Source organism: Notolepis coatsorum (assembly GCF_963971535.1).
Source record: "Notolepis coatsorum genome assembly, chromosome: 3".
NCBI lineage: Eukaryota > Metazoa > Chordata > Actinopteri > Aulopiformes > Paralepididae > Notolepis > Notolepis coatsorum.
Window position 1 is genome coordinate 3,934,422 of NC_140167.1, and position 24,432 is coordinate 3,958,853.

Below are 24,432 nucleotides of genomic sequence, written 5' to 3' on the forward strand. Positions count from 1 at the left end.
AGTCAGTGGATAACCCTGATCTGCATTTAAGTGATGTTTTAATTATAGATTCCCCAGTAATAACATTACAATTGAATTAAATACAATTAGGCCTGAATGAGTCGTGTTCCTCCCGGCCACGACTTTATCAGCCAAATTTGCTCCACGCTCCAATGTGGGTCTCAAATTGCGGTACAAATCAAGGAGAATGTGTCTCGGGTAGCGAACTCTTACTTAATATTATTATGTTCTCTGCAAATAGACATGCCCTATATCTCTGAAAACATCTGAGCGCACACCGCGGGAAGTATTCCTATAATAACTAACCAGGCTGAATTCATTCGGAAATACCTATTCCAAATGCTATTTAGGGTTTGACAATAATTACACTAATGTCGCTATTTTACAATGCACTATAGTGAATTACGGGTCATACAGAACACGTCATTGTTGAAACTAATGCATGAAACGGATGAAAGCATAATGCCGTCCGTCTGCAGTCTTCATATTCTACCGCTGGGCGCTAGGTACGCACGGCCTGAGCACAAAGTCAAGCACACGTTCAAATTGATAAGTCCCACACATTGCTTAGAAATGATCGTACGCACGGGTTACGCACATATCTGTGCGTACGCACCATTGATAAATGAGGGCCCAGGATGTTTTATCTGATTCTAGATCACCCGTCTCCAAAATAACCTCTGATCATTTAGATGTATTTATAGTATATATGTTTTCTGACTATGTTTAATGCGTTCCAGGAGAACCTTCACCCTTCCCTCTCTGGACCTGGACGGCCTGCTCTCAGCGAGGGGTCACACTCCGCCAGGCGGGCGTCCTCGATGCGGTCCTGGAAGCCATGCTACGGTACACCCAATCGCCCAAAGCCTCAATGACGCAGACATCAGGGACTGGCGGGGATACTCGCCACTATTCTAACTAGGAGGCCCTGGTGCAGCCGAGAGGAGGAGGAGGAGGATGGTCTCCCTGCAGCCTTTTCCTCAGGTCAGTCTTTTACAAATGAAATGATAAAAAATATATATTATTTATTTAAATTTTTTTTTATATATATATATATATATATATTTCTTTTTAATAGTTTAGTTCATAGCAGCGGTGGTCCTAATTCACCAGCATATAAGGGAAACACTAAATACTACCGATACATCCCTATTGGCAGACTTTATATTTAAAAAAATATATATATATTTTTTTGTTCATTATAAAACTGTGGCGAGACTAATTAGACTGGACAAGTAAAAACAAATATATATATATTCCCCAAACGAATAGTAACGTTATTCCATATGATCAGAAAGTGCCTGTCTCAGTGTCACACTGGAAACTCTCAATCTCTGTACGTCAATATTACTTGTCCGTCTTCTGAGCGCTCGTTTAGTTGACACTGACGGTGGCACGAGACCTGTGAAAATATCAGAATGTTTAATAGAATGTTTAATAAAAGTAGGTTGTTTTGTTGTTGCCTGTTGATCTAATGTGCCTATTGTTAAAAGAAACTATTTCAACAGGGTGTCCGCGGATCCTTAAAAAGTCTTACATTTGTTTATCAATAATTAAGGCCTTAATTTGTCTTTAAAATGTCTTAAATCCATCTTTCAGAGGTCTTAAAAATGCCATAGACAGGAAAGATAAAATGCCATGTCATCTTATGTTTTATTATGAAATCTGGGGGAAAACTGTTAACGGGAGATAAAGTTTGACTTTTTAATTTACCGTGTTGTAGCATCACACAGACCGGGGCGGAACCAACACAGGTCCTTATGTTGGCCGGGAACTATTTCAGCAACGGAGTTGTTCTGACTATGTTTAATGCGTTCCAGGAGAACCTTCACCGTTCCCTCTCTGGACCTGGACGGCCTGCTCTCAGCGAAGGTCAAACTCCGCCAGGAGGGCGTCCTCGATGCGGTCCTGGAAGCCACGCTACGGCACGCCATGCGAGGGTCGCGGAGCGGCTGCCTCCGGCCAAGCTCCGGGACGTCTCGCTGACGTGCAGCTGGTGCGCTTCGTGGCCGGCACGCCTTCCCTCCACTACACCATCCACCTCGGCGAAGACGGGCCGGAGTTCCAGCAGAAGGTCTACAGCTCCAGCTCCAGGCTGACGCTCTCGGACGTCCTGGAGACTCACTTCTGCGGCCACCGCTGCCGGGACGAGTTTGACTCCTGTCTGGCCAAGGCGCGGCGGATCTTGAGCGATGTCCAGGGAGGCTTGAGCAACGTGGAGCTGAGGATCATGTGAGGTGAGCTCCACCTGACCTACTCCCCCGTCCAGCCGCGTCGCAGTGTGCTGATCCAGCCTCCACGGAGGGTCGACCTGGGCCACGACGTGACCCTGGAGAGGCTCCTGGAGGTGAAGACTCACCTGGAGCAAAGCGGAGCAGTGGGGAAGGGCCTGCTGGTGTGTCTCCACCACCTCGTGGTCAACTACTGGCGGTACCAGGGCTCCCAGGCCCACATCACCCTGCAGGGCCAGGGGGAGATGATGGAGCTCTTCTGCGGTCCGCTGGATGATCACAGCACCCAGCACTACATCTTCACTGATGCAGACAATCACCCAATCGCCCGAAGCCTCAATGACGCAGACATCAGGGACTGGAAATGATCAAAGCCTCGTCGCTCGTACATAAAGAGTTGACTTGACGTGTGCGACTCAAGAAATGCTTTGCTATTGTTCGATAGATCTGGGTTGATTTTTATTTTCATTTTGTATTATCCGTAGCTTTGGTATAATGTAGCAATCAAATCTGAGTCTGTAAGTTAGCATAGCTACGTTTTGTTGTTGTTTTACGATCAAATTGTTAATCTGTTTGTTACTGTTAATCACTAAGAACAATCTGAGGCTTTCTCTCAGATGCCAGTGTGACTGTGTGTTCAGAGGTCAATAAAGATGATCGAACTAAATCGTTTCGACCTAAATCACAGGTTAACTGAGGAAACCCTACAATCTGTAAATGTTTTACATTTAATTTCCTTTCAAACCTTTATTTAAACTCGAGGAGGCAACTGAGGTTTCCCTCATTTACAGTCACCACAGAGTTAAGCAAAAAAGGAATATAAAATCACACAGCATATAAAACCATAACGATAAGACTCGTACGGTTTTAAACTCTACAACAGAGCGGAAAATCTCAAGCTTAAGGACTGTTGGAGTTCATTCCATTATAGCAAAAATGCAGATTTGACCTGTTCAGAGCAAACTCAGGGACCTTAATTGGCAGATATCAATCCCTGTCTCCTGAGCCGTTCAGCCATTGTGTGGTGTGATGTGTGCCTGGTGCCAGTGTATGGCAGCCATTGAGCCTGCATAGCCCAAGGTTGGGTGCTACCAGTGGTGGTGAAGGAGGCAATTTGAACCCTACTGTACATTGTGGGGAGCGCTTTCGAGTGTCTAGAAAAGCGCTATATAAATGTAATGAATTATTAATATTACCACAGTCTGGTTTCTACTGCTCTGCCCCAGGCAGTGAAAACAGTGTTATACAATGGCATGCACATTTCTTGATTCTGATTGGCTGAAACAGTGAAGTTGCCGGTTGTTATTGAGTATAACACACTAGTGTTGTCAAAAATCGAAGTATCGATACATATCGATACTGAATATTTAAAACTGCTTCGATACTCATTTCCCGAAATACCGATACTTTCTGCAGTATCGGTACCAGCTGGCGAGTGTTCTACAGCAAGTTGTTGACGCGCTGTTCCGCCTGCTCCGAGTCCAGCCCTCCCCCTCACAGAGCAGTCTTCAGTTTGTATTTGTAAACAAGAGCTTTTAGCTGAAAATGATGGCAAATGCAGAGCCTCCGCAACTTGTGCTTGTGGATAAAGAAAACAGCAGAAGTGCTGTTTGGAGGTACTTCGGGTTTGAAGTAAACAACGAAGGACAAGCTAAAGCTTCCCCAATGCTATTTGCAAGCGGTGTTACAGAGCAGTGCCAGCGTGGATCTCCATAAAGAAATTAAAGAGGTTCGTGACAGCTGCTCTTTCAACGTCACTGTGACTGAAGCATTAAACCATTAACTCTAGTTTAATACATGATACGTTGTCTACTGATGGCGCATAATATCAACAGCTGATTCGTTGTAACGTTACAGCTACCAGCTAACGTTAGCTACTGCTAGCAGTTAGCTCCCTTAGCTTAGCTGGCCACCGTTATAAATACTGCATGGAAACGGAGTAACGTTAACGTGTAAACGTTATGTCGAGGTCATACAATACTACAGTCGACATAAGGTTAACGTTACCCCGTTTCCACCAAGTGTTTAAATAGCAGCAATCTTGTTGAAAATGTAACATTACTAAAATGCTCCGAGCATAGCCTCTCTCTCTCTGTCTCTCTCCATCTACCGCTACCTCTCGCTCTCTCTCTCTCTATCTACCGCTACCTCTCTCTCTCGCTTGCTCTCGTTATCTTTAAATAAAAACTGTTACTAACTGTTCAGTTTGTGAGGTACATGCAACACAGATTACAGTGTTTACATCTGTCTGCTTGAGAAAATACCATGTTCTGCATTTGCAATAAAAATGATTGAAGTGAGATGAACAGTTATTTTTAAATGTGTGATCTAAAGATAAACAAAGGGTTTTAAAAGTTGTAATGGAAATTATTAAAGGACAAACGATGAGCCGCTTACATTAATCATTCTGAGTCATTATTAATAATAATAAGGTTTATTTAATAAAGAAAGTTCATGACAGCGTGGCCACGCTGCCAGACCAGTCACCCCCCCAGAGGCAGACATGTTAACCCACTAGCGTCTGACAGGGGACTGGCCTAGAGGCCTGGTCAGACATACAATTGAATACATGAAATTACGTAGAAGAAAACAAAATGGCTGGTTAGAGAAATTAATAATACGACTATGTTATGGCTAAGCCTGGAAGGAAAAACAGCTCCATCTTACAGTTCCCATGACCTTGGGTTATAGCTCTATGGCTGGTAGGAACAGCAACTTCGTTACGACTGAGAGAATGATAGAGTATCTTAAAGAGACATACACACATTAACCAGTAAATCTGGTTGGACTGAAACTCTAGCTGTATGACATGATAAAATAACAGAGACTCATAATGACATGATAATATATTCCACGACAGTTCCCTCCTCTTGATAATTATTAATCACAATCATTTATCATTTCATAAAGATAACAAAAAATATTATCATTCAAACACAGATTATAATAACCCAGCAAAAACTATTTTTATTATCTAAAAAACAAAAGGTCCTCTGCATAGACCCCGTGGCACGTGCAAAAGAGAAGTTGTCATAACAGCAGCCATCATTAGCGTCTCTTTGCAAATGCCCAGACGGATGGTCGGAGGACTCAAGGGTACAGTGTCCAGTCTCTGGTTTTGTCAAGGCCATACTTCTCCCACCACCAAGCTGAAAAATTGAAATCACAAAAGAAAACACAGGGCAGTACCTTGCAAGATAGACTGCGCTCACGAAATATAACATAGCGAAAACAGAATACACGTGACTGCATTCTCCGGGAGATAGCCAAAACAAAAACAATCTGCAGACTCCTCACAAAGAATGAAAAAATAACTGGTTACTATTATAATGCACAACATATTACAAAATCTCCACCTGAATCAAAGAAAGTTCATTACATCATTACCTAACATCTTTTAGGACGATACTGTAATATCTGCATGTATTGTGGTTCAAACCTAAGCATTGTGGGTAAAACTTGCCTCATCCCGGAAACGGTCTCTTCTCCCTCCCCCGGTCGCTGGTCCAAGCACCCCCCTCTGCAGTCCATGTATGCCGTGGCTCGGTCAAGGAGCCTGTCCGGTGAATGGCTTAGACCTGCTGGAAACTGTCTCTAAGATCTTTATCTCAGGACCACTGATCCTATCAGACTGGAGTCAGCTGTCGGTTGATGGTCTTAGCGCCCCATCGTTCACTAGCCGATAGGCCCTCTGCCTCCTAGTTCTGGAGCAGATTGGGACAGCTTACTTTCACAGAAACCAGCTGTAGTCGGTCCCCCCACTCAGGCCCTTGGTTGTGGCCCTGATGGAATAGGCCTGCTAGAAACTGTCTCAGTGTCCATGCTCGGCTGATGGTCACGGAGTACTGTCCATGTGTCACCGCTGTAACTGCAGAAGCCTGGTACAGACAGTGGTCCTCTGCGCGTCCTCCTCTTGGTCAGAGATGGGTGCCCGACCGCAAGGAGAGTGAAGAGACCGTTCAGCAAGACCCCACCACAGAAAAAAGAAAGAAGGAAAAAAAAACCATCAGTACATAGCTCAAATACAACTGAGGTTTTTGACCTAGGCTTTCTGATACTTATTGTTATGGGAGATTTATAATATAATATGAGCAATAACTTGTAATGTTATCAGTACATGGCTCAATCACAACTGAACACCATCACGTGCACTCCTGTGACATACGAATAAGATTAAAGAGAGAGAAAGAAAATAAAGAATTAATAATAAAAAAAACTGTATTCTGAAGCTGGACGAAGGTCATTCAATCACACTGTCACTCAGGGGTGACATGTTGTAGTTCTCACCTCCTTACCAGAGGACAGGTCTAAGACTGAACTGAACTTAAAGGGGAGACACTGCAGGTGAACTAATATATATCACACTGAAACTTCCCCAGTTCACTACTTACATTAAGACACTACTTTTTTTTTTTTTATCACAATTGTATGTTCAAACATGCACATGAGGCCTGCTCTACTTAAATATGCACTAATTTGCATATAATTCCAGGACAGAAATCTGAACATTGGATAAAGCCATTTTCAAAATTATAGCTCCATTTTGTCGACATATTAGAGCCAAAGGGGATTTTGGATATCTCTTTTTATCACTCCATAAATCAGAATATACTCCATTCAGTCATTGTTATGGCAAAATTCCATACTATGCCAAATCAGATATGAATAGAATCTGGACAAACCAAATAAACAAAAAATAAAAACCCACTCTCGCTGGCAGTGTGCTAAACATCCTGCCTCTGAACCACTCCTTCTATCGCCCTTTGCTAAGCCAACACATTTCGATCACCGTGTGTATTGAGCCCCACTGTACTGACTCCCCAATAAATCTACTTTAATATTGACTGGTTGAGTGGTGCTGCTTTCCCAGTTCCCTTTTCAATAAATATGACAGGATCTCAGCTAGTGGGGTTCTCTACCTAGGCATAAGTGACCATTGCCCCACAGTTTTAAGGAGGAATTTTAAATCAAATGTACTGTTCTGCGGGCAAGGCTGACTACTATGGCTGCTTTACAAGGAAAACAAAACGGATCCCATAACAATGTCACTTATGGCCTTATAGCAAGGATCAACATAGATCATAACCAAATTGTTTTGACTGGCTAATGTGTGCCTCTCTTAAAGAGAAACGCACATACTACGCTGATACCTGATGACAGCGCCCTCTCATACAATACCAAAATCTTTAAAGAGGACTGTTGTTCATCGTGCCATCAATCATTGGAATAACTGCCCACTGAACATAAGTAAATTGAATAGTAAAGTGTCTTTCAAATACCACCTAAGAATGCACTACTTAAATATGTGAGCTGATGTTGATAATGATGTCTGCCCCCCCATTATACCTGTCTCTCCCCCCAATATATATATATATATATATACACATAACATATATATATACATATATATATATACAGTGGCTTCCCCTCGCCACAATGTATAGCTAAATAAAGCGCTTTGACCCTTTTAACCTCCTTCCAGTTAAGAGTACCCTCCTCCCGTTCGGATGCACTCCTTCCCCTACTTAGATGCACCTCTCCCCGTAAGGTTTAGGCAGTCCGCTACGACGCAACAACCAGCTCCTTTCTCAGGACTGCCTTGTCCGACGTCGGCCCCTCTCCCCCAACAGAGATGCAGGTCTCCACTTCCGGCGGTAAGGTCTCCTCTCATGAACGGAAGCAGTCCCCTTATTTTACCTTCAGGTGCAGTTTAAGGCTGGGTCCCTTTCTCTATTGGAATGGAGACTTCAGCTCAGGCGACAGCTAATGGGGATCCTTTTCAACAATAAACCCGCCTTCTGGTTGTCATGCGACGTGTTGTCATGACAACTGCGTTTAACCTTTACACACACTTCAAAACGTTTCTCTACTGTTGCATTAAAGAGGTCACCCCTCTCCCTCGCTCTGGGCCTCCAGTACACTCTAATCTCAGATGTTCTAATGAGGAATGTCAACAAACATTCTCTCGCTGGCAGTGTGGCAATATGACTTGCTGCACAGGATAAACTAGGGATGGGCAAAAATAATCCAGATCGATTGATCACATGATGTACTCGAGTACTCGTGGAGGAAAACGCTGTACAAAATAAACTTATTTTCCGGTGTTTTAGACTTTTATTTTGAAGCCCACCGCTCCGTCTTTTCCGGTGTTCTAGACTTTTATTATGAAGCCCACCGACCGGACCGGAAGTATTGTTGTGTGATTATCACGACAGCCGCTTTGTATTCCCTTGTAAACGATAACGAACCAGAGCCGCGTTGGGAACCCTGTTGGTAAAAGCAATGACGCCTGCCGCGGACGTCAAGTTGATAAAGTTCCTATAATAACTTTACGAAACGTGTGAAGACATTTTGATCGACTTCTTTTTTTTTAGTTCATGTTATTAGATTAAGCACTTATTGTATACACATGAAGCACTAGATAGACTATTTGTTTAGTTCAATAGTTGTTCTTAAAGAAACATTCCCATCAGGCACCTCGCGGAACCCCTGTGTGCCCCGTGGTGTGCAGGCAATCTACCCGTTATGTCAGTCCTTTGACCACCCGCTTATTGTAAACAATCATGCATGCACTTGTTTTAATGTTGTTCTGTGTCGTTAGCCACGCTATATGTCGTATTCATTTTGTTAGCTATTTAGCCAATGTTGTTATCACTGAACGAACACCACCAAAACGTTACTGATCTCTAATCCTCATTTAGCAGCCCAATTTCTCCGGCAGTAGCTATGTATTGATCACAGACACAAGTGTCAATCTATGTAAATATTGATGAGTATTTTGGTGGCTGATACAATGTGATGATGAGCAAAAACAGTCCAGCTCTACTATCAATAACAAGATACTAACTGACGTAAATTCACCCATGGCAATGTCAACACACACAAACGATGCAGATAAACACAAACGATGCAGATAAACACAAACGATGCAGATAAAATAGCGAATTGTTTATCCCCTATCACAGCGTGCATGCATGTAAACGTGTGTGTGTGTGTGCCTACACAGACAGAGGAAAATATTTCTATGTAATATAACAGCGTGCACAGCCTGTGCTACCGTATGCACTTGTTTCTATTCTATCCTGTATTTAATAAAAATAATTACCCATATTTGTGCCTTTATGGCTGCTCTCTTTTTTTTTTTTTATGTTGATTCAAAACAGGGTATATATTGAAATGTATTTAAATCCCAGTCTCAAAGGTATACCTAAACCCTATACACTTTATGATAACTTTGGAGCTACTAATATAAATTTCAGAAGGCCCATTGTCAGTGATTTGTTCACATGGCCTTAATATATTGCTGTACCTGTATCTCCATCGATCTGTGTGCGTGCATGTGAGTGTGCGCTATACTTTGCCTGAGCTCAGGTCGATGTCTCCCCGCCGTGCGTCCAGCCAATGCGCTGTGGGCCCGTCCCGTCCTGCACCTCCGCACGCCATTGTGCTTTTTTCCCCTCGAACACCTCCTTATAGGCTCTATAGGTCTTTACACCAATGCCCGGCGCACCGGAGTTGATGGTCGCCGGCGAGACCAGCGGATAGGAGACGGGACGGCCGGTGACGGTGACGCACACGGAAAGACACCGAGCCCAAAATCCAGCCCCGGGCACACCGTGGGAGAAAAGACAGAAAAACAGATTCTTAGCTTCTCCCGTCATGACCCCACAGGCCCCCCTTTCTGGCCCCTCTAAACAAACAGAAAATAAAAACCCACAATATGTGGCAGACAAATCGTTTCCTCTGAACACTTTCGAGAAAAAAGCTCTGTGGAGTAGCGTATCACGCCTAATTATCGGATACCATGCCCCTATCTTATTTCTTTTCAGAAAAACTGCAGTATGACCAGATAAGACAGTGAAAACTAATCACACGACCCCCTGACCCCCTATCTTTTGGCATCCCACGCACGGTCCAACTTCCCGCCTCCTTGTTAGGAAAACAACCAAAAAACCCAGAATCAGTGCCTAAAACCCTTTCCACTATACTCCACAGTACATTCTGCACACGCCTACAATATCGGATACAAATGTAATTCACGCCTAATTATCGGAACATACCTCTTAATTTAAAGTGTCCAGAGGAAAACCATAAAAAAGGTACCCAAAAAAATGTACAAATTATGTAGCCCCCAAAAATTGGTTCCTCCTGAGCACTCGGAGACAAAAAGCTCTGTAAACAGCGTACAGCCAGAACATACCCCTTAAATCCCAGTACTCAAGGAAACACAGGGGGGTTACACACATTATCCTATATTCAATACCCCACTCGCATAAGTACTTTATAGATAGAAACAAAAACCGCTTTTAAACAGAATGGCTACTTTATACATAACCGCTTTTAAACAGAATGGCCACTTTATAAATAACCGCTTCTAAACAGAATGGCTACTTTATACATAACCGCTTTTAAACAGGATGGCCACTTTATAAATAACCGCTTTTAAACAGAATGGCTACTTTATACATAACCGCTTTTAAACAGAATGGCCTCTTTATAAATAACCGCTTTTAAACAGAATGGCTACTTTATAAATAACCGCTTCTAAACAGAATGCCCAGCTCAACGAATATCTCCCCCACGCTCCCATGGATTCTAGCCGTAGTTGGCAGCCAAACTGACGCTAGCAAGCGGTTCCTCACTCCCTTCCCATCATGTGCGGGGGAGTATTGAGGAGAAGAAAGCGCTTTCCCTGAAGCCCAAGACTTCAACCTGCCCGCATAGCGCCTCGGCTCGCGGCCAACTCGACCCCCATCGCTCTAAAATATATATTAACCTAATTTAAAAAAAAATCGCTTTTAATTCTTCTCGTCGTCAACATATTTTATTATACTCGTGGTAGGCACCCGCACCCCGTCTATAAGGCACGAGCCTAATCCCTGCCTAATACATTCGGGACGTACCAAGATTGAGAAACTATAGAAAAAAAACCATCGCCAGTCTACCAAGCACAGTAATACACCAATACAATGAAAAAAATAACCACTGCAGAGCACATAGTAATATACATTTAAAAAATAGCTCTGACCGGCACCATGTTCTAGTTTAGACCTCTAATTATAAATTTAAAAACAAAAAATGTTTTAAACAGAAATCAGAATGTCAACAGCTCACCGAGTGTTCCTCATCACACGTCCCCAAGGTTCATGCCGGAGGTGACAGCCAAGCGGACGGCGCAGCTGGTTCTCTCCCCTCGGTGTCTCGCACGGAGGAGCCTCGAGACAGCGCTCCCCCGGAATTCCAGGATTCACCCTTTCTGCAGAGTCCGTTTGGCGGCCGACCTCAACACCCATCGGTTAAAAAAAACATCTCGTCGCCATCTGTAATGGAAATTATTAAAGGACAAACGATGAGCCGCTTACATTAATCATTCTGAGTCATTATTAATAATAATAAGAAGGTTTATTTAATAAAGAAAGTTCATGACAGCGTGGCCACGCTGCCAGACCAGTCACCCCCCCAGAGGCAGACATGTTAACCCACTAGCGTCTGACAGGGGACTGGCCTAGAGGCCTGGTCAGACATACAATTGAATACATGAAATTACGTAGAAGAAAACAAAATGGCTGGTTAGAGAAATTAATAATACGACTATGTTATGGCTAAGCCTGGAAGGAAAAACAGCTCCATCTTACAGTTCCCATGACCTTGGGTTATAGCTCTATGGCTGGTAGGAACAGCAACTTCGTTACGACTGAGAGAATGATAGAGTATCTTAAAGAGACATACACACATTAACCAGTAAATCTGGTTGGACTGAAACTCTAGCTGTATGACATGATAAAATAACAGAGACTCATAATGACATGATAATATATTCCACGACAAAGTGTTATATTTATCTTCTCTTATAGTACCAGACTCGAAGCTGAGGAGAATCAACCAGCAACAAAAGCTAAATTTGTTAAAACATTTATTTATTTTTTATTTTTGGGGTATCGAAATGGTATCGAAGTATCGATACTTTTCAAGGTATCGTATCGAAGTCGAAATTCCAGTATCGTGACAACACTATAACACACTCCACGTGACCCCAGATCCCTCCCACAACCGAATTACTTTATTTCTTCTGTCTGAATCAATCCGCCATAGATAGAAAAATGGAAGTATGAATAGCTTTTGAACGAATCCTCCAAAAAAGATAGTCAACTGGAATATGTTAGTTTGTTACATACACACATGGATTATGTAATTAATTTGTCATGACTCATTGTGAAACAAAAGAAAAATCGCGGAAATTGTAAAAAAAAAAAAAAAAAAAAAAAAAAAAAAAAGGCCGACCTTTTCATTATTTATTTGTGTCGGATTTGATTGATTGAAAATGTTTTACCAGATTGCAGAATGGGTACAATACAGTACGGCTCAATACACACAATTGTTAAGGGGATGCAGACCAGAGAAAGACTTTCGTCTTGTTTACATCAGGGTCCCCCATTTTCAATTAATCATAACATATGACATACACGACATACAGATAGACAGTACTGCTACATCTATACATTTATGACATACCAGATTTACAAATACAGTACTGTTTGTGGTACAAGAAGAGTCTAAAAAAGAGAGTATACATTTGATGAAGAAACTACATTGGAGGAGAATAGGTAGGAGATTGGTAGGTGGGGCGGGTATTTTGTATAACACACTCCACGTGACCCCAGAACCTCAATGTAAATAAACCATAATCAGTACTGTATTTGTAAATCTGGTATGTCATAAATGTATAGATATAGCAGTACTGTCTATCTGGGTTTAACATGGTTTGTGGAGCTCCCTCTGGTGTCTAATAGTGCAGCGGTTCTCGGTGCCTTGAGATAGAAAAAAAAAATTAAAGTGCAACCTCCACGTTGTATTTTTGTTCAATAAACAATGTGGACTAGGCCAACAGTGACTTTCATGAAGAATTGTAAAAAAAAGTATTGAAATTGACCCAGTTTTAGCGTTTTTATCAAAACATTTTGTCTGCCCAACACAATCAACATGCACTTGCATATTTTAATCAATGGTTTATAATGTGCACGTGTAATGTCGTCACAACAGGTATTGGTCACCAGGGGTATCACCAGGGGGCGCTGAGAGTCACACAGCTAGTGGCAGGCAGAGAGCCTTGCTACCATAGATATATGCTTGCTACTACTAGCCGAATGGAAATGTATCTGTTTCACCTCACTATTGCTCCGTGATTATAGCCATCCATCCATCTCTAAAGCTAACCACGTTACCATATTTGTAATAATGTAAATCATTGTGTCGTTGTACACATTGTGTTTATAACGTTAGTAGATAACATAGCTTAGCTTGGTAGCTATTGTGCTAACAACATATCCCGACATCCGGCTCGCTGGCCGGCATGAACGGCCGACCCAAAATGGTTCTCTCCTCTCTGTACACCCCGACCCCACGGGGCCCATGGTTCTTTTTGGATTACAGAAAATTATCACTAAAGTTCTATATGTTGCAGCTGCACTGTTTTCCATGAAAATACCATATTTGGATAAGTTTGACCATTTCTCAAAATCTGAAAATCATTATTTAAAGGGGAACTATTTTACTATTTCTTTCACTATTTGGGCACTTTTACACAATTCCTGTGAGTCTATGGAACACCTCTGTAATATATATATATTTTTTTATTCATTTTGTATTTCTAATCAAGTCCTCAAAAACAGCATTTTTCTACCTCAAGATCTCGAGCCGTTTTGAGGCTGGGCTCCTAAACCACTGTGTGCAGCTCATCATGTACCTCTCCATTATCATGCAGCGGTGTCTCTCTGACATCACAAATCATCACATTTTCAGATGACTCAGTTCAGTGAGGGTGAATATTGTGAGAGGAGAATTGGAAGAATGCGCCAATATGAGAATTTTGAGACATAGATCATATAAACATATAATATATAAACACTCAAAAAGGCCATTTATAAGATAGTTCCCCTTTAATAAAACACAGAAAAGGATCACCAAGTTACTCTGGATAAAAAATAACTTTACAGACAACATTGAGACAAAGCTTCCTGACACATCTCCATCCAAACTCTTGGAAGAACTCATTGAAATCTCATCTGATACATCCACCTGGAGAGCTCGATTCAGAGTGTGGTGCTGAGTACCAAGTATCTCATCGTGCAGCAGTTAAGGTGTTGATACCATTCAGCACCACATATCTGTGTGAAGCTGGCTTTTCATCCATGACAGCTCTGAAAACAAAATATAGGGCCAAGTCGAGCCTTGCGGATGACATGCGTGTTGCCTTGTCAAAGATCTCCCCACGTATTGACCGTATTATTAGCCAGCAGCAGCAGACCTCTCATTGAGCTAGAAATGTCCACTGAGTGAACAAGTGCTTATCTTCTGTATTTATTTATATTTTTTGTGAAATGGTAACTTGGTGATCCTTTTCTGTATTTAAAAAAAATACATGATTTTCTGTTTTTGAGAAATGGTAAAACGTATCCAAATATGCTATTTTTATGGAGAACAGTGCAGCTGCAACAGATGGCACATTAGTGATCCTTTTCTGTATTAAAAAAAAATACTTGATTTTCAGTTTTTGAGAAATGGTCACTTATCCAAATATGCTATTTTTATGGAAAAGTGTGCAGCTTGAAAGCAAGCACTTTTGTCATCATTGTAGCAAAAAAGACAGGATCGGAAAAGTCTATCGTATGTAGGGGTGCCCTGGAATATTTTATTGGACACGGGTGCCTTGGCAGCAGAAAGGTTGAGAACCCTGTAACTAGTGGATCTACTTTCTCTGGATGGTTTTGTGAATAAATCTCCATTATGCTTGATTTACTGTGTGTTTATTCTATAGCAATACGGTTCGGCCATTGTATAAGATAAGATACATTACACCACTTGTAGTCGTGTGTTATATGAATTAGATCATGCCTAGGGGGGTCTAACAACCATCCCTAGGCATGATCTAATTCCTATAACACACTCCTGCACGTGATGTAATGCTTAATCGTTGAGGACCCCTCTCACCCCAACCACAGACTGTTTACCCTCCTCCCCTCTGGGAGGCGCTACAGGAATCTCCATTCCAGGACCAGCAGGCTCAGGGACAGCTCCTTTCACTCGGATGTCACCTCGTTGAACTACACAACCTACTCCAGAATTCTGTGGCACTCTGTTGTCTAGACTCAATGCATACTTATTGGTTAATTGATTGATTGCAATTTTTATTAACAGATTGCAGAATGGGTACGGCTCAATACACACAATTGTTAAGGGGATGCAGACCAGAGAAAGACTTTCGTCTTGTTTACATCAGGGTCCCCCATTTTCAATTCATCATAACATTTATGACATACATGACATACAGGTAGACAGTACTGCTACATCCAGACATTTATGACATACAAATATACAGTACTGTTTATTTACAGACAGAGTTTCTAAAATATAATTATACATTTGAGGGGGAGGAAACTACAACTGTACAAGCAAAACTGTACATTGGAATATCGACGAAACCTTACTTGGTCCCAAGAAGAGGGTCTTGTGTATTATTGGGTTAGGACATTTACTGTACATTTACAGGGGCCAGTTTCGAATTGCAGTCTCCCGTAGGTGCTCTTTGAGAGTGGTTTTGAAACATTGTTGTGGCATAATTGCTAAACGTGTTTAGTCCCTTGTACTGTATCTACTGGCCACATCTGTCTTACACTATATTCATACCTACATAGTTTATAACACCGTATAATGACACTGTACACACTATATACATACATGTATCTATATCTGTAAAAATAAATATACTCTAATATTAGGGGACATTAACCCTTTCACAACCACACTACAGAAGGTTAACCCTTTCACTACCACACTACAGAAGGTTACCCCTTTCACTACCACACTACAGACAGTTAACCTTTCACTACCACACTACAGAAGGTTAACCCTTTCACTGCCACACTACAGAAGGTCTAGTGTTGTGTAGTGAAAGGTTAACCTGTAGTGTGGTAGTGAAATGGTTGAGCTTTCTTGTTGTCGTTTTGTTATTAATTAATTAACTCATTTTACACAAGTACTTTCTGAGATTATTGGTTTGTAATTAATTGGAGGCCATGGATTTGAATAATTTTTCATTGGATTATCTTTTCCCCCCTTCTTTTTCTGTTTTTCTCCCCTCCCAGTGTTAGTCGTTATGCCAGTTCCCAATCCCCTTCCTGGTCGTTGCACACTCTACCCCCCTACCGTCGGTCTGGGAGGGCGGAGACTATCACATGCTTCCTCCGACACGTGTAGCCAGCCCACCGCTTTTTTTTTTTTTTTATTCACTTTTTCTCCCATTTTCTATATTTTCTCCCATCCCAATTTCGTATCATCCAATTCAACCCTCCCCTGTCACGAACGCTGTTTCTTGCCTCCCACAAGCCGGCTGCAATGTGGACTAAGTCATACATAGCACAAGTCCCCTCCGGTACTTGAGGTAACAGCAGTCGCATCTTTTCACCTGCGCAGCTCGATCTCTCAGTGGCGAGGAGTAACGCGTGGGAGGCTCACGCTGCCCCCGACACTTCCTGATTCTACCGACCTGTAGGAGTCGCTGTCCACAACGCCCGATCCCCACCCATCAGTTTCCCACCCCCTAATACGGCCAATGTGTATTACTGTGGACGACCAGCTAAACTGAAAGCAAATGTGGAGCGCTGGGCTCGAACTGACAAGCCCAGCGTCTCCAGCATTTCGTGGCGAGCGCCTTGCCCACTACGCCACGTAGCTGCCCACCCAGCCCACCGCTTCTTTTTCACCTGGCAGCACGGACTCTCACTGGGAGAGTGTACCGTGTGGAAGGTCACACTACCTCCCCCAGGATCCGACCTCGCTGTGCAGGCGCCCCGACCGAACTGTAGGAGTCGCTGTTTACAACGACCAGGACCCACCCTCGCCGGGTTTCCCACCCTCTAACACCGCCAATTGTGTTAGTGTGGACGGTCGGCCAACCCGGAAGCACCACAGCTGGATTCGATCCCACTGTCTCTGTGGTGGTAGACAGCCGCTTACTCCGCTGCACTACCCGGCCGCCCTGGATTTTAATCATTTAATCGTCATCCTTACTCACAGCAGGTACATCGGCTCCTACCAGCGAACAACAACATGACGACCGCGTATTCATTCCGGATACATTGTGAACAGAATACCGCTTCTCCAGCGCCGCGGACGCACGAGGACGCGCAGTCAGTGTCTCGCTGCGTACAGAGCGTTTTCTCGTGCCATATATCAAACGGTACAGGAAGCAGACGTCTTTCTGCTAATGAGGAAACTTGAGGGAAGTCTTGAAGGAAACGGACGAATTCTCTCTCTCTCTCTCTCTCTCTCTCTCTCTCTCTCTCTGGGGTGGAAGAGGCAGAAAGAAACCCTGACAATGTCTTTGAAGCTCTGTGCTGCGGAGGTGGGCTGGGTGAGGGGGGGGGGGCAGGGGGGGGTGGGTGATCTCTGCAGCGGAGGTGGGCTGGGTGAAGGGGGGGGGGGTGATCTCTACAGCGGAGGTGGGCTGGGGGGGGGGGGGGGGTGATCTCTGCAGCGGAGGTGGGCTGGGTGAGAATGGGGGAGAGGGGGGGCTGCGAGGCTTTGGAACCAATTTGAGGACCTTGTGATGCAAAACCAGCCCTTGCCAACAGACAGTTGCCATGGCAACGGCGAGCTGCCAAAGTTCCTTGTTGACAAATGACAGCTCCCCTCTTCTCAGCGGCCTGGCTGTGTGTGCGTGTGTCTGTCCGTGTGTGTGTCTGTGTGTGTGTGTCTGCGTGTGTGTGTGTGCGTGCGTGTGTGTGTGTGTGTCTGCGTGTGTGTGTGTGTGTGTGTGTCTGCGTGTGGGTATGTTTGTGTCTGTGTGAGACGCCGGGTCCCCATCCATGCCTAAGGCTTCTAAAGGAGGAGGGGTGGAGAGACAGACATGGAGAGAGAGAGAGAAAGAGAGGGGGGGGGGGTTGAGAGAGAAAGAGAGAGATAGGGTGTTTGAGGGAGAGAGAGAAGGGGGGTTTGAGAGAGAAAGAGAGAGATAGGGTGTTTGAGGGAGAGAGAGAAGGGGGGTTTGAGAGAGAAAGAGAGAGAGATAGGGTGTTTGAGGGAGAGAGGGTGTTTGAGAGAGGGTGTTTGAGGGAGAGAGAGAAGGGGGGTTTGAGAGAGAAAGAGAGAGAGATAGGGTGTTTGAGGGAGAGAGAGAAGGGGGGTTTGAGAGAGGGAGAGAGGGTGTTTGAGAGAGGGAGAGAGGGTGTTTGAGAGAGGGAGGGTGTTTGAGAGATGAGAGAGGGGGTGTTTGAGAGAGGGAGAGTGTTTGAGAGATGAGAGAGGGGGTGTTTGAGAGAGGGAGAGGGGGAAATAGAGAGGGAGAGAGAGGGGGGGGGAGGAGTTGTATACTGAGAGTGCTGAACTTCACTGGGGAGAGAGGAAGAGAGAGAGATATAGAGATGGAGAAATAGAGAGAGAGAGAGAGAGACACACACTCCACTGGAGCAGTGAGGTAGTGAGAGTGTTGGAGAGAGATGAGAGAGAGGGGGTGCTTGAGGTAAAGTGAGAGTGTTGGAGAGAGATGAGAGAGAGAGAGAGAGAGAGAGGGTGCTTGAGGTAAAGTGAGAGTGTTGGAGAGAGAGAGAGAGAGAGAGAGAGGGTGCTTGAGGTAAAGTGAGAGTGTTGGAGAGAGATGAAAGAGAGAGAGGGTGCTTGAGGTAAAGTGAGAGCGTTGGAGAGAGATGAGAGAGAGAGAGGGTGCTTGAGGTAAAGTGAGAGCGTTGGAGAGAGATGAGAGAGAGAGAGGGTGATTGAGGTGAAGTGAGAGTGTTGAAGAGAGATGAGAGAGAGAGAGAGAGAGAGGGTGATTGAGGTAAAGTGAGAGTGTTGGAGAGAGATGAGAGAGAGAGAGAGAGGGTTCTTGAGAGGTAGTGAGAGTGTTGGAGAGAGGGGACAGGGGGTTGAGGTAAAGTGAGAGAGAGAGGGAGAGAGCGACACACTCCCCTGCGGCAGCAGTGTTGTGTAAAGATGATGATCTCCCATCCTCACCTCGTGACAGAGCTGTCAAGATGTTTCAGCCATGATTTAACCCCCCCCCCTATCGCCCCCCACCCGCTCAGTGGCTCAGAATCCTGCCTCCCAGCAGTCCGTCTGCACCAGCGCAAAACACACGCGCCAGCGTTAGAAATAATAATAATCCAGCAATTAGGCCACATTCATATACAGTGATGTGTTGCAGGATCAAAAGGAACTCAAAACTCTTAATCATTCTTTTTGATGACGATATTCCACAAGCAGCAGCCTAACATACAACAAGGGTAGATAATAATGAGTGTTTCTTCTTTTTATTAACAGCCGACTCCGCCGTCATCTCCAGCGCGCGCCCCCGGGGGGGGGGGGGGGGGGGGGGGGGGGGGGGTCGCTCGCCAGCGCTTTCCGCAGCCAGTAAATATTGTTTCCATAGAGATAATAGATATGATAGAGGGAGGAGAGAGAGCCGAGGTGACGGCGCCTGCAGCAGAGCGTCGGGAAGATTAACGAGAGGGAGAGGGGGAGAGAGAGAGGGGGGGAGAGGGAGAGGGGGGAGAGATAGAGGGGGGGAGAGATAGAGGGAGAGGGGGGAGAGAGAGAGGGGGGGAGAGATAGAGGGAGAGGGGGGGAGAGAGATGGGGGGAGGGAGAGAGGGAGATAGAGAGGGAGAGAGAGAGAGACAGAGAGAGAGAGGGGGAGAGAGGGAGAGGGGGAAAGATAGAGAGAGAGGGGGAGAGAGAGAGATAGAGGGGGGGAGAGAGAGAGGGGGGGAGAGAGAGAGGGAGATAGAAAGAGAGGGATAGAGAGAGGGAGGGAGAGGGGGAGAGGGGGGAGAGAGAGGGAGATAGAGAGAGAGACATAGAGAGAGATGGAGAGGGGGAGAGAGAGAGGGGAGATAGAGAGAGAGGGAGAGAGAGAGGGGGGGGGAGAGTGGGGGAAGGGAGAGAAAGAGAGAGGGGGAGAGGAGCTGTATACTGAGAGTGCTGAACTTCACTGGGGAGAGAGGAAGAGAGAGATGGAGGGAGGGAGAGACTGAGAGAGAGCTAGAGAGAGATGGAAGGAGGGAGAGACTGAGAGAGAGCTAGAGAGAGATGGAGGGAGGGAGAGACTTAGAGAGAGATGGAGGGAGAGAGAGACTGAGAGAGAGCTAGAGAGAGATGGAGGGAGAGAGAGCTAGAGAGAGATGGAGGGAGGGAGAGACTGCGAGAGAGCTAGAGAGAGATGGAGGGAGGGAGAGACTGAGAGAGAGCTAGAGAGAGATGGAGGGAGAGAGAGACTGAGAGAGAGCTAGAGAGAGATGGAGGGAGAGCTAGAGAGAGATGGAGGGAGGGAGAGACAGAGAGAGCTAGAGAGAGATGGAGGGAGAGACACACACTCCACTGGAGCAGTATTCTGGAGTGCTGCACTTGACTGGATATAGAGAGAAATAAAGAGATGGAGGGAGAGAGAGCGGGTGGAAGACAATAAAGGAGAGTGAAGCGGCGCGGCCAAACACATGTAGACACCATCGCTGAGCTAATGTACCTACTGTGTTACACACTTTACACACACTTTTTACTGTGTAACGAGAGTTGAGCATCAGGGGTATTCACATCAGGTGATAGTTATGATAGTTATGAATCTGAACCCTGGGTTACACAGGCATGTATAAGCATTATGCTTCAGTCTGTACCTTTTCAGTCACTGTAAAATCAAATATTGTTAAATGATTGTGCATATTGTATTGTGTGAGATGATTACTGAATAAACTACTACTACTACTACATTTACATTTAGTCATTTAGCTGCTGAACGCTTTTATCCAAAGCGACTTACAAGTTCTGTACGACAAGACAGCAAGAAGGGTACAACTCTTATCAGCTGAGTAACAATATTCATCAAAGTGTTGAGTGTTACAGTGTAGGTTAGTTCATTAGGACAAGCGCATGACAGTAAGGTTAGTTAGGGTTATATATATTTTTTTTTTTTTTTTTTTATTTCTTCAGATAATGGTTGAAGGAGTGCGTCTTTAGTCGACGGCGAAATATTGGACGGGATTCGGCTGTCCTAACTGGGGTGGGTAGTTCATTCCACCATTGTGGGGCAAGCACTGAGAATAGGCGGCTTCTCTTTGATGACCCTCCCGGAGCTCGGATAGGAGTGGATCTGAGGCGGCCAGAAGATGCAGAGCGTAGGGGTCTTGAGGGTGTGTAGTTAGAGACCATTGACCAGAGGTAGGCTACACATGTAGACACCATCACTGAGCTAATGCACCTGTTACACATGTAGACACCATCACTGTCCTTTTATACCTGCTTTTTTAATACCAGACGAGCAGCAAATGGGATGCTTTTAAATGTTCCTTTGATGCAGTCAGAGCTTGGTAAAGCTGCATTCTCCCACTATGCTCCCTTTTTATGGAATACGCTGCAAGTGAAACTTTGTCTAGAGGCACTTCCTACTGTGAATGCTTTTAAAGGTATGCTACGACTAGCCCTTCACGAAACATGTAACTGTTTTACCTGATGCTAGTGCTGATCTGATTATGCTTTATATTCTATATGCCCTGTTTTTATGTTGAAACTTGTTGTGTGCCGTGTCGGTCAGGACTCCCTGGAAGAAGAGATCTTGTATCTCAATGGGACATTCCTGGATAAATAAAGGATACAATTTAAAAAAAAAACATGTACCTACTGTATGTGAGAAGAATGTTGGGGATTGGCGTTTCTTGCGTCTTTAGGTGAACGTTCAAACAGAAATAATACACAATAGCATAGAGAGAGAGAGAGAGAGAGAGATGTAGAAGAATAAATAAATGAGAGAAAAACCAGACTTTTTCAACATTCCTTTTACTGATCTTTTTACACTTGTCACAAAAACATCACATGAAAATTGTCAAAGTAGATTTACTCTCGTCGTCGTGTTCCATAAAAGATGATGCAGATATAATGTATGTCTTCTTCATGTCATTGTCTGGGAAACAACTATTGCTTTTTTCGTCTGCTTCAAACACTTTGATGCCATGTGGGCGTGGCCTCGTGTGAACGGGTGAACGCATGCGGGTAATAGACAACTTATCTGTGGTTTTGGGCTAAGAAGTTAAGATTAAGAAAAATATGTTCTCTCTAATTTAACCTTCTGTAGTGCGGTTGTGAAAGGGTTAACCTTCTGTAGCGTGGTTGTGAAAGGGTTAACCTTCTGTAGTGCGGTTGTGAAAGGGTTAACCTTCTGTAGTGCGGTAGTGAAAGGGTTAACCGTCTGTAGCGTGGTTGTGAAAGGGTTAACCGTCTGTAGTGCGGTCGTGAAAGGGTTAACCGTCTGTAGCGCGGTTTGTGAAAGGGTTAACCGTCTGTAGCGCGGTTGTGAAAGGGTCAACCTTCTGTAGTGTGGCAGCGAAAGGGTTAACACTTTGTCGTGTGTTGTCGCAGTGAAAGGGTTAACCCTTTTGGTAGTGAAAGGGTTAAGGTGAGTCAGGTTTTACTCGCTGACAGAGAAGAGAAGTCACCAAGTCTACAAACCATTCCAAGCACACAGTACTGTATGTCTGGGAGTGTTGCATTTATTTAATTTATTCAAAATATTTTGGACTTCATGGTGGTTTTTGTTTTGTTCTTGATTCATTGTGATGTTTCTTCTTGACTTGTTTAAAGAAGACGTGTCCGGCCCACGGGGACATTAATAACGTGTGTTGTCGGGCCTTACAGATACATTTGATTTGATTTGATTTGATTTACTGTAGTCCATCAGAAAGATATAAGACTGGCAGTGGTGAAGCAGCGATTCCAAACAACCAGCCAACCGGTTTGCTAAAGGTGCGTATACCCTACTCTCTACACTGTAAAAAAAAATAATAAAAAAAAAAAACGGTTAAAATACAGTAAATGTCTGGCAGCAACGGTTGCCAAATACTTACTATTAAATTCCAGTAAAATACCCAAATAAAAGTGGAAAAGCAACACATTTACAGATACATTATTATTATTTTTTTTAGGTGATTTTTACATATAATTCAATGTCATGTAAGATTCAAGACAAATAAGCAAAGGAATAATCCTGTAAAAAAATATTTAAATGCTTATGAATCAATTTATACACCCTTTATTTAAGTAATATTTAATATTTTATATATATATATATATATTCTTTTTTTATATATATATTTTAATATTTTATAATCTGTAAAATAATACAGTGAATTTCCCCGAAAAAAGTTTTACAGTGTAGAGAAGACCACGAGTGTATTGTTTCTGTTACTGCATTTAGTTCTAAAGAACTTATTTTATCGCAGGGTATCTGCAGGTTTCAACAAGTAAAATGTAAGACCCTTTAAACACCACGTTCACGACCACAGAAACACAGCGACACTGAACAGGCGGCGGCCGATTTAGATTCTCCTGTGTTGCACACAAGCTCTCGCCAGACGCACCAAACTCCCGGTAGCCCCGCAAAAAAAAACGACGTGAATACAAAAACATTGAATATATTTAATATTATTTCATCTCCCGACAGCCAGGCTATTTTAATACCGTTGCCTTAAATGATGAAAAACATTATGAATTATGAATTTAAGACTTTTTAATACCCCGCAGATACCCTGTAGTGGCAAATCAATTACATCAGATGTTAGGGGTATAGGGAAAATACTTGTATCTTACAATTCAACGAAGTTTCCAAAAACCACTGCAATCTACACCGTGTGTATTAATGTACAATCTACACCAGTGTATTAATGTAATTGTGCTTTTTACGTTTACATGACAAAATACTTCTAGCCGGTGGAATGTGTTTAGACATCTTGTTCCCTCTCTGGACAGGCCAGGACTTTTTTTATTTTAAATCATGTTATGTCTTTCCAACCTGCATCACACTAAATTTAGACCAAGAATGGCTAACGGTGGCTAACGGCGGCTAACGGCGGCTAACGGCGGCTAACGGTGGCTAACGGTGGCTAACGGTGGCTAACGGCGGCTAACGGTGGCTAACGGCGGCTAACGGCGGTGCGATGACCAGAGGACCTGATGGAGAGCAGTAGGGAGAGATGGTGGTTAAACACCCTCTACCACCACCTGCAATCAAATGCCATGGATATACTGGATACATGTGGGGCGTCAGGGGCCCGGTCGAGGTAGAGCAGTCGTCTGGTAATCCGGAGGTTCCCGGTTCGATTCCCGCTCCTCCACGGCGGGCAGCGTGTCGAAGTGTCCTTGAGCAAGAAGACACTTAACCCCCTAAC

General features: G+C 43.9%; 2 protein-coding genes across 2 annotated transcripts in view; one reads left to right on the forward strand and one right to left on the reverse strand.

The window, feature by feature from the left end:
* Window positions 1-908: 908 nt before the first annotated feature.
* Window positions 909-2,820, forward strand: LOC311225515 (uncharacterized protein). The gene is made up of 2 exons (XM_084310831.1): window positions 909-984; window positions 1,821-2,820. Exon 2 carries the CDS (start codon window positions 1,901-1,903, stop codon window positions 2,234-2,236), a length of 336 nt encoding a protein of 111 aa, XP_084166957.1. The 5' UTR covers window positions 909-984; window positions 1,821-1,900; the 3' UTR covers window positions 2,237-2,820.
* sertad4 (SERTA domain containing 4) overlaps window positions 2,422-24,432 on the reverse strand; it is a gene marked incomplete at both ends in the record, with an annotated part of 29,070 nt that continues 7,059 nt past the window's right edge. Inside the window, 1 exon segment of the mRNA XM_084310330.1 lies at window positions 2,422-2,500. Within this exon segment, the coding sequence (XP_084166456.1) occupies window positions 2,422-2,500 (79 nt within the window).